At 57.2% G+C, this 27,107-nt stretch overlaps 1 protein-coding gene across 1 annotated transcript in view; it reads right to left on the bottom strand.

Moving 5' to 3' along the window:
* Nucleotides 1-4,647: 4,647 nt before the first annotated feature.
* The window catches only part of Gnao1 (G protein subunit alpha o1), a 141,324-nt gene continuing 118,864 nt past the window's right edge, over nt 4,648-27,107 (bottom strand). Inside the window, exons 4-8 of the mRNA XM_027939208.2 lie at nt 18,285-18,445; nt 12,929-13,057; nt 11,095-11,224; nt 7,209-7,362; nt 4,648-5,247 (exon numbers count right to left, since the gene is read on the bottom strand). Coding sequence (XP_027795009.1) covers nt 5,060-5,247; nt 7,209-7,362; nt 11,095-11,224; nt 12,929-13,057; nt 18,285-18,445 — 762 coding nt within the window. The 3' untranslated portion in view covers nt 4,648-5,059. The remainder of the gene's footprint in view (nt 5,248-7,208; nt 7,363-11,094; nt 11,225-12,928; nt 13,058-18,284; nt 18,446-27,107) is intronic.

Below are 27,107 nucleotides of genomic sequence, written 5' to 3'. Positions count from 1 at the left end.
GCCTTGCTCCACAGAGGCTTGGGGGTGCAGTGCCACTGGGCACTCCCAGGACCAGAGGGAACCACAGGTGGCTGCTAGGGCAACCTGAGCCGGGAACAGGGGCTACGCACTGGACTGAAGTTCTCTTCCTCAAGAGGCCACCAAGCTTAGGTTTAGATGAGAAATCCAGGCCAGCTCCCCAGGAGCATAGGGCCTCACCTGCCGAGGCCCAGCCCTGCTGCCCGCAGACGCAGACGTGTGCTCTTGCTCTTGGCTCACATTGATGATCCTGACTGGCCTTTGGGTGCAAGGCCCTGTGCTGGGCCACACAGCCAAGGGGCCACCAGGCCAGGCTCCTGCCCTCAGAGAGCTTACAATCTAGCAGGAGCAGCAATGCACACACATTTTAAAAGGTCTAAAGTCCGTGGAGCAGCACGGAGCTGGGGAGGGCTCTGGGGAGCAGAGGACACGCACAGTCAGACCTGGCCTGGTTGAGGACAGGGCCTTGGAGTGCCTCTGGCAAGGGCTGATCCTGGAAGTTCAGGAAGGGAGCCACTGGGGGAGGGGGCGGCGGTACTGAGACCCTCAACCCATGCCCCAGGCCTGACTGCCGTCCCTCTGGAGCCTGTCACCAAGGGGCCGGGGCACAGTGTGTCCACCAGCTTCCTAAAAGGGAAGTATGTTGAAATCAGAGACCTCACCACTTCAGAAAAGAGGAGTCAAGTGTCACAGATGGACAGTCACCTTTCTGTGGAGCCACTGGGAGCCGTCCCCAGGGTCATCTCCTCCACTTGCCCAGGCTGCAGTGGAGCCCGAGAGCAGCAGGATAGCCACGCCCGGCCGTGCAGCCCCAGCCCGTCACGCCGGCACCAAGCACACAGGACACCAGGACTGGGACGCAGCTCAGACCAGGACACACCTGCCTGCCTCCCAGAGAGCCTGAGGTGGACAGGGCGACTGGGCACCTGGAGTCCTATCCCCAGCAGGACTTGCCCACGCCACCAGGCTATCCACAGCCCCAGGACTGGGGTGGCACGAGGACGTGTGTTGTGCGGGTGCGCCTGGCGGAGGCTCCTTGGCACTGACTGACACAACACATCACACTCACGCTAGAAGGAGCTGGCACTGTTTATTAACAGTAGGTGACTAATAAATACATTACGGCAGCCAATAAATTATTACAATAACTAGAGATTTATTAAACCAACAAGTCAACTCTTCTTACAAAATTACAGTTAATACGGGGTGGGTGGTGGCGGCTGGGTTGGGAGGTGGGACACTGGACCTAATTCGGTTCTGCTAAGGAAGGAGTGGGAGCCCCAGCCCACCCTGCCTGGGACTGGGAGGGTGCAGGCAGGCTGCAGGGTGGCGGGGAGGCTCTGGGAGGCAGAGGAGGTGCAGCCAGAGGACCGGTCAGAAGCGGCAGGCAGGGGAGATAGGGAGGTGAGGGGCTGCTGCCCGGAGCTGGAGGGCAGGCATGGCACTGGGAAGGTGAGAACTGGCTAGGTGAGCGGCAGGTGGGGCTGCGAAGGGCCCGGTTAACCAGATGGCCTTCGTGCACTGGGCCTGGCAGAGAGCCACCTTCAGAGGGAGCCCCTCTCTGATGGAGAATTTCAGGACTTTGGACTTTCTGCTTTAGCCCTGGCCTGCCCCTTCCTTGACAGGGGACTTCATCTGGCTGGGGAGCGGCCTGTTGGAGTCCCCAGCTCTACTCTCCAGGCAGGATAGATTCAGGACACTCCTCGCTGAGAGGGTAAGGCTGGGGAACCCTGCCACAGGCCCATGGCATGGCTCCAACCTGGCCCTGTTCCCTGGGCTGCCCTGTAGACCTGTGGCCTGCACGGGGAACTGTCTGTGGGTGCCACCTTTGGCACCCCAGGTGGAACCCCTGGAGACACGGAGCCAGAGTCTCAGGTCTTGGTTCCTAAGAAGTGCCAGTTGTGCCTGAAGGCCTCCACAAGGCTCAGAGGAGGCCCCGGCCCCAGGCTTCTCTAAAGGGGGTGTGTGCAGGCTGCTGCGGGGGCTGGCCGAAGGAGACCTAGGGCCCCTTAAATGGCCCTCCCTGGTGGTGGTGGATCACTTGCCAAGAAGAGTGAGCTGGGTCAGAGGGAGCGAATGAGAGGGACGGGCGGTGAGGACGGGTGCAGGCTAAAGGTAGGTAGGACTTCCAGTGTCTGCCGCTGGGGACTAACTGGTGGACGACAGGAGCGAGCGAGGGCTTGTGCTGATGGGAGGAGAGGGCTCGGGAGAGGTGACTTTCCTTTTTGGGGTTTGCAGACAGCCTACTTATAGGGCCGGGGTGGAGGGATTTAGGGCTCCTGACCCCTGGGGACCCAGCAGGGTGCCTCCAGATCCCACCGTGGGTGTGGAGCTGGGCTGGGTGCAGAGCTGCCTCCTGGCACCTGACATGGTGGAGGTTTTCTGCCTGGGCTCTGCTGGGTCAGCACATCAGGAGCAGGGTCTCCACAGTAGGTGGTCACAAGACCCTGAAGGCCGGGGCTGCTGGTGAGGGGTCCAGGCTGGGCTCTCTGCTCAGACTGCGAGTGATACCCTGTTCCCGATAGAGTCCAATGGAGCCCCTCCTTAAGCCTCAGGCGGACAGCACCTGAGCCAGTCCCCAGAGCCTTGGGACTGTCTGTCAGTGCTCAGAGAAGGCAGAGGGACAGCTACTGCGCAGGGCACAGAACTTGCTCACAGGCATCTCAGTGATAGGCACGTTTTTACGAGTTTGGCAAAGGCACCCTTCCTAGACGTCGACCTGCGGGTCAGAGCCACTCAGAGCTTAGCACAGCCCCTCTGGGGACACACAGAGCCACTGTGGACGAGACCCATCCTTGTCCAGTCACTCCCAACATCTCCCTCACAACCACATCCACGACGGAGCCAGACCTCACCGGCCGCCCTGATTGTCCCTGGTGGTGGAGCTGCTCTGATGACATGGGGAGGAGAGAGGGCCTCGCTGGACACCCTCTCCCTCTGGCTTCTACCAGACAGCTGAGGTCCCTGGCCTCAGCAGGCCAGGGCAGGGCAGCTGGGACGGCGCAAGACACGGATCAGGTCGGAGCAGCTACAGGAGAGAGGCATCCTGGAAGGCCGGCCACCTCCCTGCAATGCTGCAGGTGGGAGCGCTGGACCCACATCCTGACTGCAGCCTGGGCTCTGGCCATTGACTGCCCCTGGGGAGAGAGAGCCCTGGGGCTACAGGGTCAGTGACTTCCACCACCAGGGTGATGGCCTCAGAGATGGGGTTGGGCCACTATCCCACCTCTTGCCAGGTGCTTTTGAATCTGCAGTCACAGTCTGGGGCAGTTATGAGCACAGCTGGCCACCCCCAGGTGGTGATGCTGGAAGCATCAGCTATGTCATCAGTGTGGGGCAAAATGACTTAAATGGCCTTGACTGTCCATGGCAAGACCTTGAGGCGGCTGGCTGTAAGGGCCTGTCCTCCACCATATCCCCGCACCTGGCACAAGGTCCAGAACATGGTGGAGGTGGACATAGTGGAAGTGGGTTTGGGCTGATGGGATGGTCCTGCAGTTGGCAGGGAAGGGCTCTGCTGGAGGCCCTGTCTCTGTCAGCTTTTGGCAAGAGGGAAGTCCCCATCTCCCTGCACCACCTGCAGCTCTGTGCCTGCTGAAACCAACGAGCCCAGAGCCATGGGCCTGGGGCTCTTCCTGGTTCCTGGGCAGCCCCAGGGGAGTTCAGGCTCCTGCCTGGCCCGGATGAGCCACACTGTGTGAGGCTGGGAGGACACAGGGCTCAAGGAGGGAAGCAGAGGCCCTCAAGAGGCAGCCCTTGCCCTCCTGGGGTCCGCCTGGTCCCTGGGCACAGTCCGCCACACAAGTGAACAGGCCTCCTGGGCTGCTGGCTGTGGGGTCAGCTGACTGGAGGTGCCGGAGTGCGAGGGAGGTGTGCTCACTGCCCTAGACAGGGCCAGGACACAGAAGCACCCCAGCCCCTTCTGCTCAGGGGTCTCTGCAGCAAAGTCGCCAAGGGATCCTGGACCCTCCCTTTGGAGCAGGGAGGGCAGGATGTGTTCGAGCTGGCCTGAGCTCCCAAGAGTGCCACTCCAGGGTGTCGGTTCCACCCACCAGCTCTCCTCTTCCCCTGAGGCTGGGAGGTCACCAAGGGCTCCCTGATTTCTTGACTAAGGTGGACCAAAGTGGGCACTGGCCACAGAGGCCTGGCCCAGACCTCCCCTGGGCCTCTATGCCTTCAAAAACCCCAGTTCAAAGGCCCTAGCCTGTCCCTGCCATCAAGCTGGACTCACTGCAACCAGGACAAGAAAAGCACATCCACTCACCCTGGAGCAGCTGAGCTGGGAACTGGACCAAGCAGGTGGCTGTCCCCTGCACTTCTCCCCACCTCTGTCCTCTTCCCGAACTCCTGCCAGGTGCAGGCCTTGACCCCTCCCACCATTGGCCACTACAGGCGGTTGGTCGGTCTCAGTAAAGGTTGGATTAGGGATCTGGGGAGGGCAATGGGCAAGGGAGGATGCCCAGAGGGGGAGGGCTGAGGCCTGAGGGAGGGGGAGGCACTCGCCAGGCCTGAGCCCCACACCCACATGCCCGGTCCCACCCTGGCTTTTGGTGGTGGAGCAGCCCTCGACAAGAGACCCCAGGCAAAGCTGAGGGATGGCTTCTATTACCCCACAAACTTGCCAGCACCCTGCCTCAGGGCCGTCCTGATGATGAGAAGAGGCCCCAGGACTCCGGCATGAGTCATGGAGTAAGGACATGCCCATTCTGGGCCAATGGCGGCTCAGTCCCCCCCTCCCAGCTCTGCCAGCCTCGAATAAAACACTATGAGACGAAGCAGAGGCCAGTGAGCAGCACTCAGGTGGTGGCGTGGTGGTCACCAGCCTTGCATCACTCAGCACCCCACCAGCCCCTGTCACCATATATCCACTGGGAGCGGTGGTGTGGGTGACAGGGTGCTCCCGCCTCCACCCCTGGCGCCAGCTTCTGGGTTCTTCTTCCTCAGTGCAAAGAGTGGCCTGAGAGGTGGCAGAGCTCTGGCTCCAGGGGAGGAGTGGGTGCGGTCTGGGTAGGGCGTGGGCAGCCTGGCAGGAGGCTGGGGCTCAGTAGAGTCCACAACCCCGTAGGTTTTTGGCGATGATGACGTCCGTCACGGCATCAAAGACAAACTGGATGTTGTTGGTGTCAGTGGCGCAGGTGACGTGGGTGTAGATCTCCTTGTGCGTCGACTTGTTCTTGCTCTCGTACTGGGCCTGGATGTACGCCACAGCTTCCGTGAAGGCGCTGGGGCCTGCAGGAAGAAACAGGCAGTGGGCATGAGGGGAGGCACTGCCCCGTGTGGATGGCCCCTGGGCAGCCGGTGTGACTGTCAGGCAGGGGGCCGCGGAGAAGATGCCAGGAGCCTCTCAAAGACAAGCAGGAAGGACAGGCTGCTGGGTGGGGTCCTGAGGGGTTGGTTCATCAACAGGTCAGTGGTTCGAGTCCAGTGTAGGTCACGAAAGAAACAAAAGCTGAAGTCTCCCAGCGACTGCCTGCACTAAGGGGGACACTGCCCCAGGGAACTTTGTCTTCCTTTTACAATGCACCCACCGAATCCTGACGCAAACTTCACATGTTACCATGGCCAGGAACACAGAGGTTTGAAAGTGCGGTCTAGGTAGGTGTGCCCTCTCTGTGAACCTGCAGCTCGCACACCAGATGCTGGGCAAGGCTGGCCTGCGGTCTGCTTGGCGATCGTGAGTCTCCTGACCTGTTTCCCCTTTTCCCTGCCCACCTCCTTCTTCTGGCTTCGCTCTCGGGGGAGTAAGACACCTGGAGCACCCTTACTGTCTTCCTCACCTGGAACCATATTGTTCTGGTTCCAGGTGAGCCCAGCTGCAGGCTTGGGGAGGAACAGGAACGCAAGACCTTGTCTTTTTCTGAAGCCCCACAACCTCTTAGAACAGCCAGGCTGTGACCCCCGGCAAAGGCATGGGTGGTGAGGAAACGCAATCAGGCCAGTGCAAAGCTGGAGTGGCATGCCTGGGGGAAGGTCCTAGTCACTCAGGCCCAGGCATGAAGGCCACAAGGCCTGGCCTTGAGGGACTACCACACTTGGGCTGGGGTGAGGGGAGGGTCCTTGGGACAGCAGGTAACTCTCGGACTCCTTTGGTTAGGGGTACACTCCCTCCTTCTTTACCCCAGCTCCAAACTGTCTTGGTAGCCGACCTACCATGTCTGCTTCTATTGCCCCACAGGACACTAGCCGTGGTCACTTAGGGCAGGTGTGTAGGAGTATGCTAAGCCCTGCCCATCTCTGGCTGGATGTGCCTGACCTATGGGTGGGGTGCCAGTGGCAGGCAGGAGGTAGAAAGCTGCCCCGCCTGCCCAGCCCCAGGCACGGCCCACAGACCCACCCTGCTGGGGCTCTGCCCGCCCCAACTCTGTGCTCTCCAGGCCCGAGGGTGACTAGGCTAAGGGGTCACCACTTCTCTCACTCCCTGGCCTGGGTATCTGGGAGGAACCGATGAGCACCAGGGTACCCTGGGGACCTGCTGTCATCCTACTGCCACCTGATGGGGGCGGCCAACCTCATCGCAGCCCAGGGGCTTTGCTTAGACTGCCCTCCTGGCTGCCCAGCTTCTCAGGGTCAGCAAAGTCCATCTCAGCACTGATGGCCATCCTCTTGTCCCCAGAACTCTCTACAGGATGGCCAGGGTCCTGCTGCTTGCCAGGCTCTGTCACACTCACTAGGCCATTTGAACCTTGTAGCTACCCTGTGTGGGAGGTGCTGCTGGGATGCTTGTCACCACGATAACCTCATGGTCCGAGCAAGACGGCAGTGAGCCCACAGCGCATGCCCGCCAGGCTGGGCTCCGTGCCACGAGCTCACTGCACCCTCACAGTGGCGGTGAGGGAGGAAGCTGTCGCGGTCACCCCATCTCACAGACATGGAGGCTCAGCAAGGTCATGTGACTGAGCAGCTGAGCTGGACCTCAGGCTGCCTGAGTCCGAGCTCTGGCCTGTCACACGTTGTCATCTCATTGTTCCCTCTGTGTATACAACCTCTGTTTACGGTCGAGGTTGTTGGGATCGCAGGGCTGGACATGCCAGCCAGGACCCCCGCCCTGAGGGCTGCTTGGCGGGAGGGCAGGTGCCGGGCTGGGCTCTTGGTGGTGGAGCCTAGGGCACCTGCACAGCAGTGAGAGGGGCCTGCTCCCGTGGCAGTCCCTGTAGCCCCCAGGCCCCTGCTGTCCTGGGGAGGGTCTTCACCTGTATATTCAGGAAAGCAGATGGTCAGCGGGGACTTCCTGATTTTCTCTTCAAATATGTCCTTCTTGTTGAGAAACAGGATGATGGACGTGTCTGTGAACCACTTGTTGTTGCAGATGCTGTCGAACAGCTTCAGGGACTCGTGCATGCGGTTCTGCAACAGAGCGGAGAGCCGGGTGAGGGGTGGCAGTCCAGGCCCTGACCCACCACGGCCACGACACAGCGCGACAAGCAAAGGGAAGGTCCACCAACGCGGTTGAACGCACCACCGGGGACAGAGACAGGAGGGCCCACGAGGACAAACGAGATGTGTCCCTGCTTCATTCCACGTACAGGCAGGGTGGGGCGGAGCAGGGACTCATGGGGAATACTGTCCCCTTCCACGGGGAGCTGGCCTGGGGGGGGCCACGAGGTCACTGGAGAAACTCTAGCCGGGAGAGGACATGCACCATGCACGCGGAGGGTGGGGCCGCATGCCGCGGCAGCCGCCCACAAGGCACGGCAGGTCATGCAGCTTCTCTACGGGTCTGGGTCTCATCGTTCCGCCAGCGAGGTCGGGAGGGTGCACGCATTCAGTTGGGTGACATTAACCGAGGACCAAGACAGCCTCGAATTAATCCAGAGTTGGAAGCAGACACCAGGGGGACAGCGTCTTGGGGGTGATCTTGCTGTGGCCTGGGTTGGTGGTGATTTGGGCAGTTGGCCAGGCCATGGGGAGCCCGGGGAGGCTCTGGGAGAACAGGTGGTTGGGACTGGTTTCTCAGCAGAGGGGCCAGAGGAACCCCAGATGAAACAGCCAAACAGATTTCGACCGAGCGGAAGAGGAAATCCCAGCAGCAACCACGAGAGAAAATGGGGAAAAAGGAAAACACTGGCCAGTCTCAGAGCCTGGAGGTCCAGGGCAGTCTGTGCTGAGGCCCCGCGCAGGCTCACAGAAGCCAAGGCGTCAGGCTGGGGACAGCATGGCTGCAGAGGGAGGCTGGGGCAGGAGGCTGACTTGAGCCAGTGGCCCCGGGAGGGGTGTGGGTGAGGTGGGCCGGTGGTGTTCACAGCAAAGTCACCCCGCGGTTCCCTGACAGACTGCTGCTTTCAACTCTTAGTTGATGGCTTCGATTGGAGGGAGGCGCTTCATACCTGCCGGGCTCGAAGGGTCTCTCAGAATCGGCTCATGGTTTGGCCTTGGTTTGGCAAGATAAGGCCCTGGTAGGCGGTGGTGACAGTAGAGGTTGTGGCAGCCCGCGGCTTGGTGTGTGGTGCTGAGAGCTGGTACGAGGACAGGATGAGCCCTCGGGGTCCCAGGGTGCGGCGGGCAGGGTGACCAGTCCGGTGGGTGGCAGTCACTAGCCCCAAGGTCCTCCTGGCTTTTGCTCCAGGAGCTGCCTGCAGGCACCTCTGTCTTGGGCAGCCCAACTCTCGCCCCGGCCAGAGGGAAGCACAGGGGTGACCAGAGAGAAAGGCTGAGGCCGAGGACTCGGTCCCTGGTGCCTGCATCCTGCCTCTGGGGTGGAGCACCCACGTGCAACGACTTGCCCTCTGGCCACAGCATCTGGGTGCAGGAGCAGCAAGGGTCATCCCCAGAGATGACTCTGGGTGCCAGCACCCAGCTTTCAGCCCAGGGGTCCCCACAGCTGCCCACAATTTCAGTCGACCATCACTGCCATTTTTAGAAGCGGCCCAGGGAGCCTGGGGCAAGACCCTGATCACGCAGTGGACAGGCGGTGCCAGGCCCTGGACCATATCCACTGAACGCCCGGCTGCCCACCTCTGCCCACCAACTGCTGAGTTCTGCAGCAACTACGTTCCTCGCGGTGCCGCTGTGGCAATGGGCTGCTTTTGAGTTGAAACGCCGACCCCATTCCCTGGGGGCTGCTGTCCTTCCCTGGGCGGTGTCAGTGGCCAGTCTTGGAGAGGGAAGGGCCCGAGGAACATCCCCGTCCTGACTCTGGCCCATATACTTTTCTTCCCCAAGGTCCTCTGCTCCTGGCTTGTGCAGAGAGCAGTGGAGATGAGGGAAGGGGTGAGAGGAACGGTGAGGCAGGGAAGAGAAGGGAAGGGTCCAGGACAGGGCCTGCTCTGCCACCAGGGCAGGTGAGGAGTTCATGGGGAGGCCGGCTGGGCACCACTCAGCCCTCTTATTCCTGGAGATCCAAGGGCCATGGAGCTCGGTGCCTGTGGTTGCTGGGGCCACCCAGACCACCCATGGCTGATGGCCTAGGCCTGAGCCTGAGCCGTCTGAGGTCTGGCAGGGCAGGTCAAGGGAGAGGCCATACTTCTGTGGGAAGGGCCCACCTGCCCTGCAGCCTCCAGCTCTCCCTCTCCTCGCCACCGATGGCTGGAGGCAGCATCCACTCCCATGTGTGGCCAGGAGAAAAGGCGAACCAAGCCAAGCTCAGACCACGGACTAGCCAAGGGGACAGTGAACCGTTGCTCTCATAGCACAGGGTCAACCCATGGAGCAGTTAAGGATGCGCTGGGACAGTCACCCTGAGGCACACATTGCCAGGAGCTGTCTTGGGCTTCGGGTGGTCACTGTGCCTGTGGCCCTAGGGCACCCAGGGCATGTCTGCCCCTGCCCTACATTCAGGGTCAGGACGAGGTTGGTGCCTCCTCAACACCCCTGCCTGCAAAGGTCACTGAGAATGACACAGCTGAAACCCAGCCCAGGGCAAGTGACACAAGGTGCGGGTCCAGATCACCTTCTCAGCTGGTGGCTTTGGCTCCACCAGTCTGTGTGAGCCCCTCCAGGTGGCACCCTCCTGCCATAGCACCACACCCCCAAACCCATCCTGTCTTCACAGCAGCTCTGTGGGACCAGCAGGGCTTGGCTGACGAGGAAACAGGGACACAAAGGTCGAGGCCCAGCCTGACAGCCCCTCCTCAAACCCCCAGCACTGTCCTCGAAAGACTCAGAGTGAAGGACAGAGGCTGGGGAGTGAGTCCCCAGCCCACGGGCCCTGCCCCAAGGCCCCACTGGGTTCCCCACGCAGAAGAGTCTGGCAGGCCCCTGTCCTTGGGCTGTAGCCATGGGGCCACCTGGCCCAGGGCCATCGCCAGGGACAATACGACCACCAGCTTGGTGCTGCTGTGCCCAGAACAGTTCCAGTACTGCCATGGATCACTCCATCCATGCCTAGCAGCCTCCCCAAGCCAGGGTCCGTCACTGTCCCCTCTTTATAGGAAACAGTGACCAAGGCAGAGAGGAGCTGCCTCAATTCAGCAGCAACGCGATGCTAGCAGACCTAGGACCGGCCCTGGGGACGGCTGCAGACACTCTCCAGGTGACTGTCCCCTCTGCAGTGGGGGGCAGTTCTCAAAGGCCAAAACCCGAGGCCCAGAATGAATGTGGCGCAGGGACAGCATCCCACCGACGCAGACGGAGCCAAAGCCACACCTGTTGTTACCCACCAGCGTGCCTCCACCCACTGCCCTGCTCAGCCTGCCAGCCACACCCCTTCGTGCAGCACCCTGGTCAAAGCCCAGAGGGCGGGGAGACTAGTTCTGCTGTGAATGCGTGCTCGCTTGGCCGAACCCTGACTTTTAAGGATTTGCTTGATCCTGTTCTGGCCTGATGGCCCCCTGACTCTGCTGAGTTTACTGAAGGCGCATTGCTGCCCAGGACGCAAGTTCTGCTGAGCTCTTTGTGGTCGGTTTGCACCCAGCCCCTGTGCTCTCTTTGCAGAGCTGAACTCCCGAGGCATCTTCCCTGGCAACACGGACTGAGAGCGAGCCAGCCTGACCCACCCACCAGAGGTCCCCAGAGCCGGCGGCAACGGAGGCCCCCAGTGCTCCAGGGCTGGCCTGTCCTGCAGTCAGCCCTTTCAGTGTCTCCTCAGGCTGGGTGGCCAGCCCAAGTGCTGCCCCTGCCCAGTGGGCCCAGCCGACTCACCGTGGTTTCGTCTTCGTGGAGCACCTGGTCATAGCCGCTGAGTGCGACACAGAAGATGATGGCCGTGACGTCCTCGAAGCAGTGGATCCACTTCTTGCGTTCAGATCGCTGGCCCCCGACGTCGAACAGCCTGCCAGGAAGACAGGAGCTGATGGGCGGTGAGGTCCAGGCAGGTGGGGCGCCTGGTGGTCCAGCTCAGTGGCCTCTCAGGGCCCCACGAGAGGTCCTCACTCCAGGTGATGACCGACAGACCACTGCCATCCCTGGGGCTGGTGGCAGCCATCACTGCCCCTTGAGCCTCTCCCAGGACCAAGCTGTGCTCACGTGGAGTGACCTAAAGACCTGCCCTTGCACCTGAAGAATCACTAAGGGGCCCAGAAAATGCCCCAGGGAGCCTCCCTCCCTTGGAACACTGACATGCTCTTCCTTTCTGCCGGTATGCTGTGGACAAACGGAAAGCCTGCCCAGACAGGAGACAGGAGGAATTGTCACCTGCTTTGTGGGTGGGAAAAGTGGGCACCAGGAGCTTAAGGATGTGCCCAGCTCCTGCTGTGAGTGTGAGTGCAGGGTGGCTGGGTCTGACCGGCCTCTGCTCTGCACTGTCGCTCCACAGCAGTCTGAGGGGAGCTCTGGCCGCCCCTCAGACTGCATCCCCCAGGGCCTGAGGCTGTGGGAGGAGGCTGCAGGCTGGTGGGCAGGTCTTGGAAATCTAAAGTCAGCGTCACATCCTAACTGATGAGCAAGGAGCCCTGCAGCCTCCCGGACCCGGGAAGCTGACTGTCAAACAGCTGCAGAGGGGGTGACCTGGCCCTGCAGGGACAGAAATGGTCCAGACAGAAGAGAGCAACTGCAGGCACAGATCAGGGCCAGTGGAGAACAAGGAAACGAGCGAGGGTCTCATTCTCTTCCTGCCTCCTGTGGACCCCACCTCCCCACCTGTAGCCCCTCAGCATCTGACTGCTGGCCAGGGCTTCAGGGGTAAGTAGGGGACACGGAGGAGACTGGAGGCCTCTCAGAGGGCACTACTGCATGCTGGGTGCCCAGCAGGCTCCCACAGACTTGCAGAGGGGCTGCCTATGGCCCAGGAGCCTGGATAGAGGCTCAATCCCTCTGGCTGCACAGGAATGGCAGGAGGCCAGAAACAGGACCTTGCAGCTGTCCACCAGCCTGAGGTCCCGGCCCTCCCTTCCCTCCTGGCCTCTCTTCTTGTTCCATTTGACACCCAGAAACCACACCTGGAAGGCGGGGCAGGACAGGCGGCCAGTCCTCAGTGCACCGAGGTCCCCCAGGGAAAGGACCCTCCCGCAGGGCCTTACACCTCAGGGCCCGTTCAAAGAGACTCAGAGCCCTTGGGTCCCAGCCCCTGGGTCTGTGCCTTGGGGAAAACTTGCTTCTCTCAGGCCTCAGTCCCCAATATGTTCTAGGAGAGGGGGTCCGCTGCTCTCTAAAAGCCTCTACCTCTGAGGTTAAGTGAGTTCTTGGGTCTCACAGACATCCCTTGGGCTTACCTACCCCTAGTCCCCACCATCTGGCCCTCTAGTAATTACCTTAGGGACAGTTTTCCTCTCCTTTTCCATCCAAATCCTCCTTTTCCTCATAGACCCATTCCAGGACCCCCCTCCTCCCAGGTAGGCCCCCTGCTCAACCCAGCCTTGAACCTGGCAAAAATAAGCGCATAGGCCTGCCGCTTCTGGTTCCTAAGTGCCTGTCCCAGTGTGAAAGTGTCCCCAGGCTGGGAGCTCTCTGGCTGTACTGGTGAGATGAGGTTGAGAGCCCGGGCATCTCCTGTCACTCTGCCACCCTCACCAGGGTCTGGCTGTCTCCTGGGCCTCACCTGAAGTGGAGGTTCTTGAATGTGAAGTGGGTTTCTACGATGCCGGTGGTTTTGACCCTGGTTCGGAGGATGTCCTGCTCGGTGGGCTGGTAGTCGCCGGCCCCAATCCGATCCAGGCTGTCTAGGTAGCTGGGGATGGCAACACACAAGGCACCATAGACCCTCCACCTGGGCACTGCTCAGGGCTCACTGGGTCACCCACTTTCAGAGTCCAGCATCAACCCGTGCCCATTGAAGGTAACCATGGCGGCCAGTTGGGGATGTGGGGACAACCAAGCAAGAGAAGCTTATGCTCCTGGGCTTACAATCCCAACAAGCTTCTAATTCAGACCCAAGGGGGTGTGCACACAGCTCCAGGCACACTGACAAGCCTTGTAGAGAGGACTACCAGGTTTTCGGGGTCACCTTGTCATTTCTTAATTTAAAAAATAATGAAGGCACCAGGCATGGTGGTGCACACCTGTGATATCAGCTATTTGAGAGGCTGAGGCAGAAGGATTGCAGGTTTGAGGCCGCCTGGGCAAATGAGTGAGACTCTGTCTCAAACTAAAAAGCCAAAGGGGCTGGTGTGTAGCTCAGAGGGACAGCCTTCCCCAGCACACACGAGGCCTGGGTTCAACACCAACCCCCAGCCCCCCAAAAGTGAGCATTCTATTCTTTGCATGGGATCATGATTCATCCTGAACCTTCCTGGGTCAGACATACTGTTTTATAGATTAGAAAACTCAACACAGGTAGGGCCTGGACACAGGGGAGTCCAGACACCAGCCTCCACAGTTCACTCTCAGTTCTCACTCAGTGGTGCCCCACGAGGCCCTGAGCATCCCTGCCCTTCTGTACTCCTTCTCATTTACCAGGGGTTTGTGTGTCTCTTCCCATTTGAGGCTCTTAGAAGAGAGGTGCTCAGGGTCCTCAGGGTCAGATGGTGGCGGGCCCTCCTGGGACGGCGTCTTTGGCCTCGGGGCTCTCCCCATTGCCTCCTCCCTGAGCCTACTGGGCTCTCTGTGGAAGGTCAACCAGGGCTACTGTGGGTAAGGCTTCAGGGCAGGTCGCTGAGCTCTGGCCCCACGGCCTCCTTGCCAGGCTGGTGGGTATCTGGAAGGCTCTGCTTTCAGCCAGAGGAGCCCCTCTCGACCCCTTTGTAGATGTCCCCCTGTGCCCACTCCCCATCCCACAGCCTTTGCTTAAAGGTGTGCTAGTCTGGATGTCCCTGCTGTCATCTGCAGCTGGGCCCCAGGCCAGGGAGCCCCTGGTCTTGGCCTCCTTACCCCAGCCAGGCAAATCTTTGGACACAGCCACACAACCTGGCTCCTGGTTTCTCTCTGTGTGGGGGTCTCAGAGGGGAGGTGGCCATGGATACGTGGGCAGCGGGTGGGGAGGGCCAGAGTGTACACCTGCCAAGTGTCCTACTGCCTGAGAGCTGGGGGCGATAGTGACAGAGGCCAACACCGACACAGATCCTCCTGCCTGAAGCCTGCGCTCTGATGCGTGTGCGTGTGTGTGTGTGTGTGTGTGTGTGTGTGTGTATGTGGGGGGGGAAGGGGGGAGGATGGGGGGGAGAGAGAGAAGAGGACGAGGAGAGAGGGGGCAGTCAGAGCAATCGGGTGACTGGTCAGGGAGGCCTTGCAGGACGGTTGGGGAAGGTCTCTCAGAGAATGGAGACAGGAGAGTAAGGGGCCAGTGGGCCCAGGGGACTGCCTGGGGCGCAGGCTGGGAAGGTTTCAGGGCCAGGAGTGGTGAGGCAGGAAGCACACAGGTGGGAGCAGGTGGCGGGTGAGCCCGGTGGCAGTAGCAGGAGTCAGGCCCTCACACTGTGGTGAGGACTTGGGCCCCAGAAAAAGTGCTGGAGTGCTGTCTTGGGCAGGTGGAGCGGGAGGCCTGCCACCATCCGGGTGTCAGGTGATGGCAGCTCACACCTTGGAGGAGTCTGAGGAGGGGCGGGAAGTGGCCAGGGACATTCTGGGTGTGTGGGACACAGAGGAAGAGCTAACGATGCCTCCCTGTGGCCGAGTGAAGACATAGCAGGTGGGAGGGACAAGGAGGCCAGTGGCCTTTGGAGGAGGTGGGGCCAGGACGCGCCCCCGCCCCCTCATGCTAATGTGAGTTCAGACAGACACCAAGGAGGCAGAAGTCCAAAGGGAGGGAAGACCCGGTGAGCGCCATACGAGAGTTCTCCAGGTGCGTGAGGAGTTTAAAACAACTAGGCACCGGAGAAGGTCACCTGGCACCAGGACTTGTCAGGTTCAAGGTGGGAGCTTGGGCATCCAGGAGAGTTGGGCAGGAGTGGTCTGAAGGGACATGGCAAGGAGGCTGGGAGCAGACTGAACAGGTGCTGGCAGAAGCAGCCTGGGGACAGGGCACAGGGAGCCAAGAGCCATGTCCTGCCTGTGAGGGGTTGGTCTGGGGGGAAGCTGGAGGGGTATGGTGGAGGGGGTCTAGGAGAGAAGCCAGGGGAGCGTCTGTCATAGCACGTGGGCGACTCAGTGGGGACCCAGATCTGTGAGGCTACAGAACTCTTCCCCAGGCCCTGGCTGGGTCTGAGCAGGTTCCTGGGTCTCTGGGATCTGCTTACTCCGAGGCCTGGGCCAGGCCCAGAAAGCAGGGGTCAGCTCAGGAGCCGAGTGACCCCAGACCTCATCCCTTCCCTCTAGACCCTGGGCCTTGACTTGTAAAGGGAAGGGCTTGGGATGCCCAGTGACTGGGGCCTTAGGGTGTCAAGGGCACATTCTGGAACTGGGCAGTGTGAAGTGTTAGCAGCCTTCCCTCTCTTTTCTGCCACAACAAATTGTTTTATTTTACACATCGGGCCCAAGACTTTTTGAAAAGACTAAACTGCTAAGACAACCCAGCCCTGGACCAAGAGGTATTTAAGGGCTTTCTGACCTGACAGTCTGTTTGTCCCCTTTTTTCCCTGCTGAGGAGCCCTCTTCCAGAGAGAAAGCACAGAAGAGCCAAGGGGGAAAATGTCAAAGCCATACACCTTGGCAGTGACACTTTTGGAGAGAGGTCGGGACCAGAGAGAGAAGAGCAGGGGAAGGCGCATTTCCTTAGCTTACTTGGTGAGGGGTTGACAAACACTGACTCGATTTTCTTATTTAAAGTTACAGTGGCAACCACCAGAAGAGCTAAAAATAATCCTTTAACTAGCAAAAAAACTGGAGGCGGCGGTGGAGAGAGGTGGAAGGAAGGAAGGTGAGCTGAGTGTGCCAGGTTTCAGAGTCAGGAAGTACTATTTAAAGTTGGAGGATCAAGATTTCATGAACACCACGGGAGGAGGAAATGGAATGGTTAAAAGCAGAAGGGACAGGACTGGGAAGGGGAGATTTCTCACCTTACATCCTATGGTTAAACAATATCTTTGCAGTGGGCTTTATTTGCTTATTTATGGGTGCTGGAAGCTGAGCTCGGCGGTATCCTCCCACTGAGCTATAGGTCCAGCTTTTTTTTTCTTTCTTTTTGTATCAGGGATGGAACCAGGGCGCTTAACCACATCGGAGAGTGCTCCAGATGCTCCAGAGTGCTCTAGCCCTTTTTATTTTTTGGGACAAGGTCTCACTAAATTGCTGAGGGCCTTGTTAGGTTGCTGAGGCTGGCTTTGAGCTTGTGAACCTCCTGCCTCAGCCTCCGGAGTCCTTGGGATCACAGGAGTGCACCACCACGTCTAGCTCGGATTCATTTTACATTTAATAGAATGGGCAAAAATTTAAGTGATGAGCAGGATTCGATGAGCTAACGGAAAACAGACTGGGGCCAGCTGGCCCTGAGGGTCCCTGGGGTCTGGCTGGCAGCAGGGGGAAGGCCTTGGAACTGGCCCAAGCAGGGAGAAAGGTGGGTCTCTCTGGCTTTGAGGACCAAAAGGGTGGGCCTGAGGGGTGTGGCTGAAAGCATCCTCTCCTGGCCCCTGTGGGGCTCTGGGAGGCTCTGGGTCTGGGATTTAAGCTCACACGCCTGCACCTGGTGGCCCCACCTGCGTCTTGCAGGGTTTCAGGATTTTCCCTGCAGACAATCTAGGTGTGCAGAAGCAGGAAGACAGTCTGACCCCACTCGAGTTCCTGGACTGCCAGCTGCCATCACGGTCGATGGAAATATCTGGTGTCCCCTGGAACATGCTGTTCCATGGTCCTACCTGGCCCATCAGTGTCAGGGTTTTTATCTCGGTACTGTTGGCATTTCAGGTCAGAGAATTCTTTGTTGTGGGCTGTCCTGTGCACTGTAGGGTGTTTCACTGGGTGCCAGGAGCACCACCCAAGTGATACAATAAAAAAATGCCTCCATATATTACCGAGTGTCCCCAGAGGGCAAAATGGTCCCAGCTGTGAAGCACTGGTGACAGTGACCAAGTCAGATCAGGTGATAGCACATGTGTCCTCAGATAGTGATTAAATAAAGCCCAGGGCTCTCTGTGGCCAGCTCCTCCTGAAATCCTGAGCACCAGACTGCAGAAGTGGGGTGGACTCCGTGTCTCCTGGTGCTCCCCTCCAGGGGCCACGGGCACATGACCAGCGAGCACATCTTTAAAGTGACCCAGCTCAGCGGCCAGGCCCTCGGCCCCTTGTCTCCTGCACTGGCCTGCACCAGTGTCCACATTCCACTTCCTCTCCTCTACCTCTCCCTCCTCCCATTCTTTCTCCTCACTTTTTGGAACACAATATTAAAGGATCCATTTGATTGCCTTTTCTATTTATTGGATGGAGTTACTTCTTCCTTATTTTAAATAATTTTAAAGTTAGAAGAATGGAAAGTTCATTATTTTTGTTTCATTTGTGGTGCTGGGGATTGAACCAGGCACTCTACTACCTCTGAGCTACCTCCCCAGCCCTAAAAATAAATTGTTTTCTTTAAAACAAAACAAATGGTCTTCTGCCTATATAGATGGTGACTTTTATTTAGGAGGTCAGGGCTCATCCCTGTGACCTTGGGACCTTCAGTCAGGAGGGAAGCACTTGTCCAGGACCAGCAGGGTCAAGGCCCCAGCTCTGGGGGCATTTCCTGTTTGGTTGTCTCTTGGCCCCTTCCTCATCTTGCACTTTTGGAATCTTTCTACTTTTCTTTCCCTTTTCTGTTGCAACATTAAGGAGGGGGAGAAGCTGGTTAAGAAAGTTGGCTGAAAACAGATAAGATAGTGGTCAAGGGCTTGGATTTAAAAGAGACACTTTTTTTTCTTCTTGTCCAGACTGTTTTTTTTTTTTTTTTAAATAACCCTAGTAAATCGTATAGGGGCTGCAATTCACATTTAAATGTAAGGCATCTCACCGCAGGTGGACCTCAGTGTGAACCCTCCTTGCCCCACGGGGTCCCACCCCTTCCACGTGGGCCTCAGGCAGCTCTAGGCCTTCCACCAGCCCAGGACACTCACTATTTGGCAGAATCGTTGAGCTGATACTCCCGAGACCGGTTGAAGCACTCTTGGATCCCTGAGTCGCCCCAGAGTCGTATCATAGCGGAAAGCAGCTCTGCAGAGAAGGGCTCAGTGTCTTCCATACGACTCACCACGTCACACACCATCTTGGCATCGGCCTGTGAGGAAAGAGGGACACAGGGTTCTGAGTCCTTGATGGGATTCTACCCAGACCAGGGACCTGGCCAGCTCGGGGCAGTGGGCGGCTCTGAGTGCCCTGTACCTCAGGACACACACCTGTCTGGAGCCTTCCACCTCAACCAGGTTCTAATGCAGCAAGCCACCCTGCCTGAGCAGTTGGGGAGAAGGGGGCTCTGTCCGCTCTGCCACTCAACTCAGAAGTTCTGCTTTGAAAACTGGGCTTTTGCTCAGCATTTGTTTTGGGGGAAAAAGTTTAAAAAACAATGCCCTTGGCTAAAATTGTAATTCCTTTATTTCCTACCCCAGTGGAGCACCGTCTCTCTTGGAGAAGATTTCCTGGTTGGCTGAGGGGCTGGGCCCCAGGGGGGCTGCACCCTAGTGGTGAGGGACCAGAGGGGTTGGTTTTAAGTTAATGCAGAGTTCTCATGCCAACTACACCTCGGAACATAGGCTCTTAAGTTTAAATTTGATATTAATAATCTTTTTTTACATCTATGATCTGTGGTGACTGGGAGAAGCCCAGACCTGCTTATACCTGGGAGGGTACAGGGCCGAGCTGGGAGCCTGGGAGTGCTCGCCCTCTCTGCTTCCTCCCTCCTGGTCTGAGGGGGTGAGCAGAGTCTGCTTAAGGCACACACCTTTTCGTAGGCTGAGACTCTCTTGGAACTACAGAAAAAGCACTGCATAATTCATAGGTTTCTCCCCACTTCCCCTCACCTAGGGTACCAAATGGGGGTCACCCGTTTTCAAAGACCATAATCAAGTACACGTGACATCAAGACCAGGAGTGCAGTGTTCTCGGAGGACTCAGAAGGCTCTTGGAGAAGTCATAGGATGGCGCTGTCACCACCACCTTCCTTGCACACGCAGGTAGCACTTTACAGTTTGCCTCGAGGAGCTGTGGGAGCCACGTGAAGAGGCTGATTCTTCATGCTCCCCTGTCTGCGCCCCCTGCCCTGCATAACCACTGCTGCTCCCTGGACTCAGGATGTATGTCCTGCTTTCCGGGCTTGGTGGCTATAGGACTTGCTTTGGCCCACAGAATACAGTGAGGGTGGCAGTGTGTAGATCCCTAATCCCTAGGAGGCCTTGAGTGCTTCTGCTGCTCCCCTGGCCTCTGTCACAGCTTTCCATCACTGTGACAAAATACCTGCGATAAATGATTTAAAAGGAGAAAAGACTGATTTTGGCTCACAGTTTTAGAGGCTTCAGTCCATGGCCGCTTGGCCAAACCACTCTGGGCCTGTGTGGAGGCCGCGCATGGCGGAAGCAGGACATGGTAAGCAAAGCTGCTCAACTGGCCTCCCTCTAGGCCCCGCCTCTCACCAGGCCCCGCCTCCCACCGGGCCCCGCCTCCCACCGGGCCCCGCCTCTTGAGGCTGCACCACCACCTCCCACTGGTGCCATTGTTTGGGGACCAAGCCTTCATTCAACACAGGAGCTTTTGGTACAATCGGGAGCCAGACCATAACACCATGGATATTCCTGGATTCTCATTCCTCCCAGGAAGAGGACTTGGGATGCCTGGGCACAGTTGAGTTCCCTGATTTCTGGGCCTTGACCAAGCTAAGCAGCTGAGTTTAGGGGAGCCTTGTCCCATGGCATGGCTATGGTTGCAGCTAGTGAATGCAGCAGGCACTGGCAGTAGTCAAAGTCAGGCCTTCTGAGCCGGGTGGGGTAGCACACACCTGTAATTCCAGCGGCTTGGGAGGCTGAGGCAAGAGGATTGCTAGTTCAAAGCCAGCCTCGGCAAACATGAGGCACTAAGCAACTCAGTGAGATCCTGTCTCTAAAGAAAATACAAAATGGGCTGGGGATGGATGGGGCTAAGTGGTCGGGTACCCCTGAGTTCAATCCCTGGTGCCAATAAATAAATAAGTGAATAAATAAATAAAAATAAATAAATAAAATAAAAAGTCAGGCCTTCTGTGTGCAAGTGCCAGAAACTGCTCCTAAGGGGCCACAGAAAGGGTGAGAGGGCCCAGCCCTGAGGGCCTGAATACCTTGACATTTTCCTGCTTCTTCCTATTATCTGTATTCTTAGAGGTTTTTCCATGGGTTGGGGGACATAGGTCCCCAGTGACTCTGTGGACACACCCACTTAAAAAAACAAAAAACAAAAAACAGGGCAAGTTTATTACCAGGGATTGAACCCAGGGGCACTTAACCACTGAGCCACATCCCCAGCCCATTTTTTTTTTTTTTATTTTGAGATGGGGTCTCATTAAGTTGCTCAAGGTCTTGCTAATTGCCGAGGCTGGCTTTGAACCTGTAATCCCTCCTGCTTTATCCTCCCCAAATGCTGGGATTACAGGCATGTGCCACCATGCCCAGCAAGTTTGTCCTAGTGGGTAAGAAGCATAGCATTGGGGGGCAGGTCCAAGGGTGGGTATAGGCTAAAGTGGGCCCCAAGGAGGTCCACCTGGGCTCCTGGGCTGGGGTCAGTGCCCTGTGCTCCCGGGTCCCATCTTCCAGTTGCCTTTCCCCATTTTAGCCTGCACATGCCCTGGAACTCACAGTGGCACTGAGCCCCTGCTGGGCTGGGAGTGGGGTGTGACAGGCCCACATCTCCCTGACCTCATGGGCTCTCAAGAGTAGGGTTGCTCTGTCCATGGGTGCATTATGATCATCAGAGAATTAATTACCCTGCTGCAGGCCCTTTCAACCCAACCCGCCCGTGAAGCTAGAGGAGAGAGACAGCCCAGCCCAGGGTGGCTTAGGAAGTGAGTGGGAGGTGCTACACATCCCCAAGGTGTTCTTTGGGGTGGGAGAAACAAAGAAAATGAGGTCAGCACCTGGAAAGGTTGGTGACCAATAAAAGATTCTGTACAAAAGGCTGGTGGGGCCAAAGCCTTCTTGGAGACTTGCAGAATAGAGCTGTCTGGCTAAGTAGCTATTTTCATGTCAGAGCCTGACCACTGCCGAAGGGTGATGGGAAACTTTTGGTAGCTCTGCCCTGGGAAGGGAGGTGCCATTGGAGTGGAGGCTGGAAGGGCAGCCCACCGTGCTAATCCAGATACAGTGTCTTGGGGACAATGTACCAAACACAGTGGCCCTGACAGGAAGGGCTGCTCACCAAGGAAGCCTGGGATCAGGACCGGTCCTGGAGAGCTGGGCCTGAGCCCTGGGTGCTCCTGGCAGGCACCCACAGTCAGTGAGGGGAGTGTCCCAGATCTGTGCAATGAGTGAGAGGGAACAGGTCAGGGTTCAGGGGCAATGGGGCAGGCCAGGCAAGACCTCTGCTGGGTAAGAAGGTCCTGATGCAATCTAAGTGCAATGAGAGCCATGCCACCCCGTCAAGGCCACATGGGACACTCCAGAGGTGACAAGTGAACTGTGGATCTCCTGTGAAGCCTTTGTCCTTCCCCATCTGATCCTCCAGGTCTGACCTGGAACTCTGTGATCCCCACTGCAATGGGGTGTGTTCTCCTCCAGCTCAGGGAACACTGGCCAAGGCGTCTCCTGTGACCCTCCAGTGGGCAGCCCAGGGTGGAGTCTGCCTCCCAGCTTCCTGGAGGTGTGCAGGGCAGGAGAGGCCTGGGAGTGACAGCCCCGGTCTTTGCCCCCTTTCCTGCTCCCTCTGTGCCTTCCCCAGGTCACTATACAGACAGCGTTGCCATCGCCCCAACTGCTCAGACCCGGACCAGGAGCTCTGCTGGTTTCACTGCTCCCTCCCGTTGCCTGTTTCCTGTCTGTGTCCCACACAGTGGGAGGCCATTAGTCTCCTCTCAACATCACGGCTCCCCTTCTCCTTTAGAAAAAGAACCCAATATTTTTTTTCTTTTTTTAAGTACTGGGAATTGAACCCAGGGGCGCTCTACCACTGAGCCACATCCGCAGCCCTTTATGTTTTTAGTTTCTCACTAAGTTGCTTAAGGCCTTGCTAAGTTGCTGAGGCTGGCTGAACTCGTGATCCTCCTGCTTCAACCCAAGTTGCTAGGATTATAGGTGTGCATCACTGTGCCCAGCCCCAATATTTTTTTAAAAAAATCTGGGTATAATCGCATCCAACTACGAGACTCTGTTTCCCAATTTTATTGCAGTTATGATCACATGATAAGTTATCCACAATGAGAGGTCAGCGGAAGTCCAGGGAGGTCTCTGGAAATGTCATTTTAAAGAGAAGGGGCAGCTTTTTCCTCTTGCTTCATCTCTCCCAATGCCCAGAACTTATGAGATGGCTGGAGCACTTGTAGCCAACTTAAATCATGAAGACAAGGTCCTCAACCTAGGGACAGTGACACAGTGATCTAAAAACAGCGTAGGTCCTTAAAAGCCTTGTGGAAACTCCATACCATCTGGAGTCATGCTAACACTATTTTAAGTGTTTGGTTTAAAAAAAACCACACACACACACACTTAAAAATAAAATTGTGTCTTATTTAAGCCACTATTTTTTCACATATTTTCAGGGTCTCCAGTATTCACAGTCAGACCTAATCTGAGTGGATACGACAACTGTCCCTGTTGAAGCTCTTAGAATAGTTCCCATCATCCCTCAACTCCAAATTCTTCACCATGGCCCACAGAGCTCCTGCCTACCTCTCTGCACCCTCTCCCTCCCAGCCACACAGTCCTTCTTTCCATTCCCCAAGTAAACTGCTAATGCCACCCCAGGCTCTCCATTTGAGCAGAACACCTTTCTCTGCCTCGCCCCATCTCAGATGTCACCTCCCTGGATGGTCTCTCCCTCCACGCACTGCCATTCCCTGTCGCGGCTGGTGCTATATGCCCATTCCTCAGGGCAGCGCTAGTCTCCTAATTCCCAGGTTACCTTGGGTCTCGCAGGGTGCTTTGTACATAGTTGGTGCTCAGAAAGCTTGTGGGATGTGGGATCTGTGGTGTTTTGATATCCGGCATGGCTTACCGCCAACAGCCCTGGACCTGCATCTCAGACAAGGTTGGGCCGGATTGACCTCCTAACTGCTGGGGTGAGGCTTTGAGAGTTGGGCCTCTGTGTGTGGCTGGAGCATGAAGGTGAAGCCTCATGAATGGGACCTTATAGGAGGCCCCAGAGAGACCCTCACCCTTCCCCACGTGAGGACACAGCACAAAGAGAGCTGTCTGTGAACCAGGATTCCCCAGGCAGAGAATCTGCTTACACCTTCATCTTTTTTGGACTTCCCAGCCTCTACAGCTGAGAAAAACATTTCTGTTGTTTCATCTCCCCAGTCTGTGGTGATTTGTTATATTATCTGGTCAGACAGTAACATGAGTGTGACCCCTGGAGGTTCTGTGAGGGGACCGCTGGAGTTTCTAGAAAGCCAGCTGCATGCCCCCACCCAGGGCTGCAGGAAACACGTCAGGGGCAGCGTCAGCTGCAGCCCCTTCTCTCTGCCCAATGCCTTCCGTGCCAAGCACTGTCCTCTCCCCCAGGAGGCTTCCAGCCCCTGGTGTTCTGGCGCAGAGCCCCAGGTTCCCTGAAGGAAAACACCCTTCCCTGAGCCAGTCTGAGAGGTCTGGGTGCGAGACCCTCTCTAGGGCTAGCCAATCCATCCTGCTGGCCTGGGAACACTTTGGGCAGACAAAGAAGCCGTAGTTGTCAAATTAGACAAACAACCAGTTCCACCACCCCAACCAGCCCCAAGACATTTGTAAAAACTTAGCAAAGAGATTCTCAAAGGAGGACCCATCTCGTATGGAGACATTACTGAGGAAAGCAGAAATAAGCGAGGGAGCCCTCAGAGTCACAATAACATGTTAACGCCTGGATCCAGCTATGCCTAAGGTCACATGGGCATCTGGGCTTTCTGGTTACTTGAGTCAGTCAATCCCCTAATTTTAAAAATCTAGTTGAGGATATGCTGTTCATTTTGGTTGGTTATTTTGGTAACTGCACCACAAATACTCCTGACTATTGCACCTCCTATCTGCCAAGGCTAACCTCAAGGTTTCCTCCTGTCACCGCAGCCCACAGAGTTCCTCTGGCATCGAGTCCCCTCCTCTCTTACTGTGCCACACCCTGGGCCTTATGCCTACACTTTTCTGTTTCCTGTGTGAGCAGCCCCTCGTTCTCATAGGACTGGCACAGACATGTCATGGGCTCTGGCCACAAGTAGACACTAGAGAGTACGGGAGGGCTCAGTAGATAGTCCTGAGGGGCGTTTCTGGACAGCGTGTCCACTGGGTGCATGCAGAAGTGGGCCCTCTCTCCACCACTGCCTCTATTGTCCTGAAGCCGAGCTGCAGAGAGAAAGGGACGGGCCCTCTCAGTGGGAGCCAAACAGGACTGCTCTTCTATGTACAGGCTTAGGCAGGGTAGGTCTGGCCGTTACTGCCAGAGGCCCCATCCCCATCATTCCTGGCCTGCTGGGTGTGCCCATGTTTTAATGTCCAGTTCTCAGGCCACCCCACACCCTCTGAGGAGTCTCTTCCAATGGCCTCCCTCCTTGGGCATGTGGCCGTCTGCGGGCTTCAGGCCACAGACTCAGGAGCCACCCAGACGGGGCCGCAGGTCTGGCTCCATGTGAGCAGAGACATTAGCCTTTCAGAGGCTGTGTCCTTGCTGCCACCCTTACCTTCTTCCCAGGGCTGTCCTGGTGATCAAGGGAGCCCTCAGCACAGGCATGCAGCTGTGTAGGTGCCCACCCAGTGGACAAGCACCTCCTCCTGCCCCATTCTTGAGCTGCCAGGGGCCCCAGAGGCAAAGAGGCGAACGCACGGCTGGGACTGTCCACCAAATGTCGACAGCTGGAAGGAGCCATTCTTCAGGGTTCAGGGTCAGGGAGCTGGGAGGAGTTGTGATCGTCAAGGTCACTTGTGGGATTCTTTCTTTTTTTAAATATTTTTTTTTTAGTAGTCAATGTATCTTTATTTCATTTATACCTGGTGCTGAGAATGAACCCAGTGCCTCACACATGCTAGGCGAGCGCTCTACCCCTGAGCCCCAGCTGCAGCCCCTGAGGGATTCTTTTTACCATGTCAATGGCTGAAAAACAATACTGGCATTCTTCTTCATTATGAACAGTGTAACTTTTCTGGTTAACTGATATCTTCCCCAAAATGTGGACATATAAAACGCCTGCACTGCTCTGGTGACGATGAGGCCCTTTTGGGGGACCCCAGGACTCTGAAGAACCCCTTTTGCAAGCCCATGTACTCTGCCCACTAACAGCTGGGAAAGTGGTGGGCAGGAAGAGGAAGGGGCAGCTGGAGCCAGGCCCAGGGCACCCCTCTACAAATGGGCTGCCTTGGGCCACTGCTGGAGGGCAGTCTGCCTAGGGTGGTGGTGGGATAGCAGTGCCCCTGAACTGGCAGCACATAGAGGGTCCCTTACAATGGTACACAAGCTAGAGGCTTCCTGACACAAGAACATGTGCCTCTGAGGGCAAATCATGTGTGTGCATGGGAAGCAGCACCAAGATCCAGGTGCTAGCCAGTGGGACAGCCCATTGGCATCCAGCAGAGAGGGGTGCACTCCGCAGAGCTGTCTCCAGACAGCCAGCTGGACCCTGGAGCTAGAACCCATCTAAGGCCCAGTGTGGGCCTTGCCCACACCCTACCCTGGCTCCCACCTGTCTGAACGTGGACAGACTCCTGCAACCACTTCCCTGGCTCTAGCATCTCGGATGCAGCTGACGCCTGTCTGTGCTGTACCCCAGGGTGGGGGTGCTCACCAAGAGGAGTTTGCATTAGTCAGGTTTTCACTTCCACACCAGACACTGCAGGGGCTTGGAAGTGCCTGGCGTTTTTGCTATCTGAAACTGGGAGGGCAAATTGAACTTTTAACACTTGGTCTTCAAAACCTTTCTCTTCTCTTTAGGGCAATATAGACTTTTGCACAAATGTCAGCAGCAAACAAACTTGCAGTTAGAGGATCAAAAAAGACCGTTTCCCTCTCAAGAGATGAGATGCTAAGAATATGGCAGGGGAATCAAAGGGGATCTTCAGTCGAGTGACCCGGGTTTAAACCCTGCCTCTGCTCCTGTTCAGCTGGTGGCGGAGGACAGACCGCTGGCCACTCAGAGCCTCCGCTCTCTCTCAGCCCCCACTGCACAGGGCTGTTTGTGCAGATGAAATGCGCTGAGGATGTGACACAGCTTTGTGACATGAAAGAGCCTTGCAAATGTTAGTTATTATGAGCAAAGATGAAGCGCCTCAGACACAAACAACAAGCTGACAGAAAATAAGCCTGCTTTGTCCAGGACTTTCCAGGCAAGCATGATAATCCTGATAACAATAATCACAGTAATTATAATAATAACCCCTTCATCTGAGGAGCTGCTTTAGATTGTGCAGAGTTTTCCTTCATCTAATCTTTGTGGCCAAGTAAAGAGTGAGAGGAACACACACACACACACACACACACACACACACACACACACACCCTTTTCCCTTGCAGGGAAAACTCCATTGGCCCCACCTTGGCCCCTGTGCTGCAGTTGTCCCTGAACCCAGCAGAGGGCAGGAGAGCATAGGCCAACCAGAGAGGGACATGCAGAGCTGAGGACCAGGTGGGTCTTTGGGATGATGACTAGATCCTCAGGGGGAAGGGGCAGAGACCCCCTGCTGAAGGCCCTGCTTGGGCGCTGCAAACCCAGTCAGTGGAAGAGGGCGGTAAGGACAGTCTGGGTCCTTGGCAACTGCCAGACCCACCTGGCCCAGACCTGGACCTTTGCAGAAATGTAGACATGTTCTCCC

The sequence above is a fragment of the Marmota flaviventris genome, chromosome 18 (assembly GCF_047511675.1).
Source record: "Marmota flaviventris isolate mMarFla1 chromosome 18, mMarFla1.hap1, whole genome shotgun sequence".
NCBI classification, from domain to species: Eukaryota; Metazoa; Chordata; class Mammalia; order Rodentia; family Sciuridae; genus Marmota; species Marmota flaviventris.
This window is presented reverse-complemented; position numbering and strand designations above follow the sequence as displayed.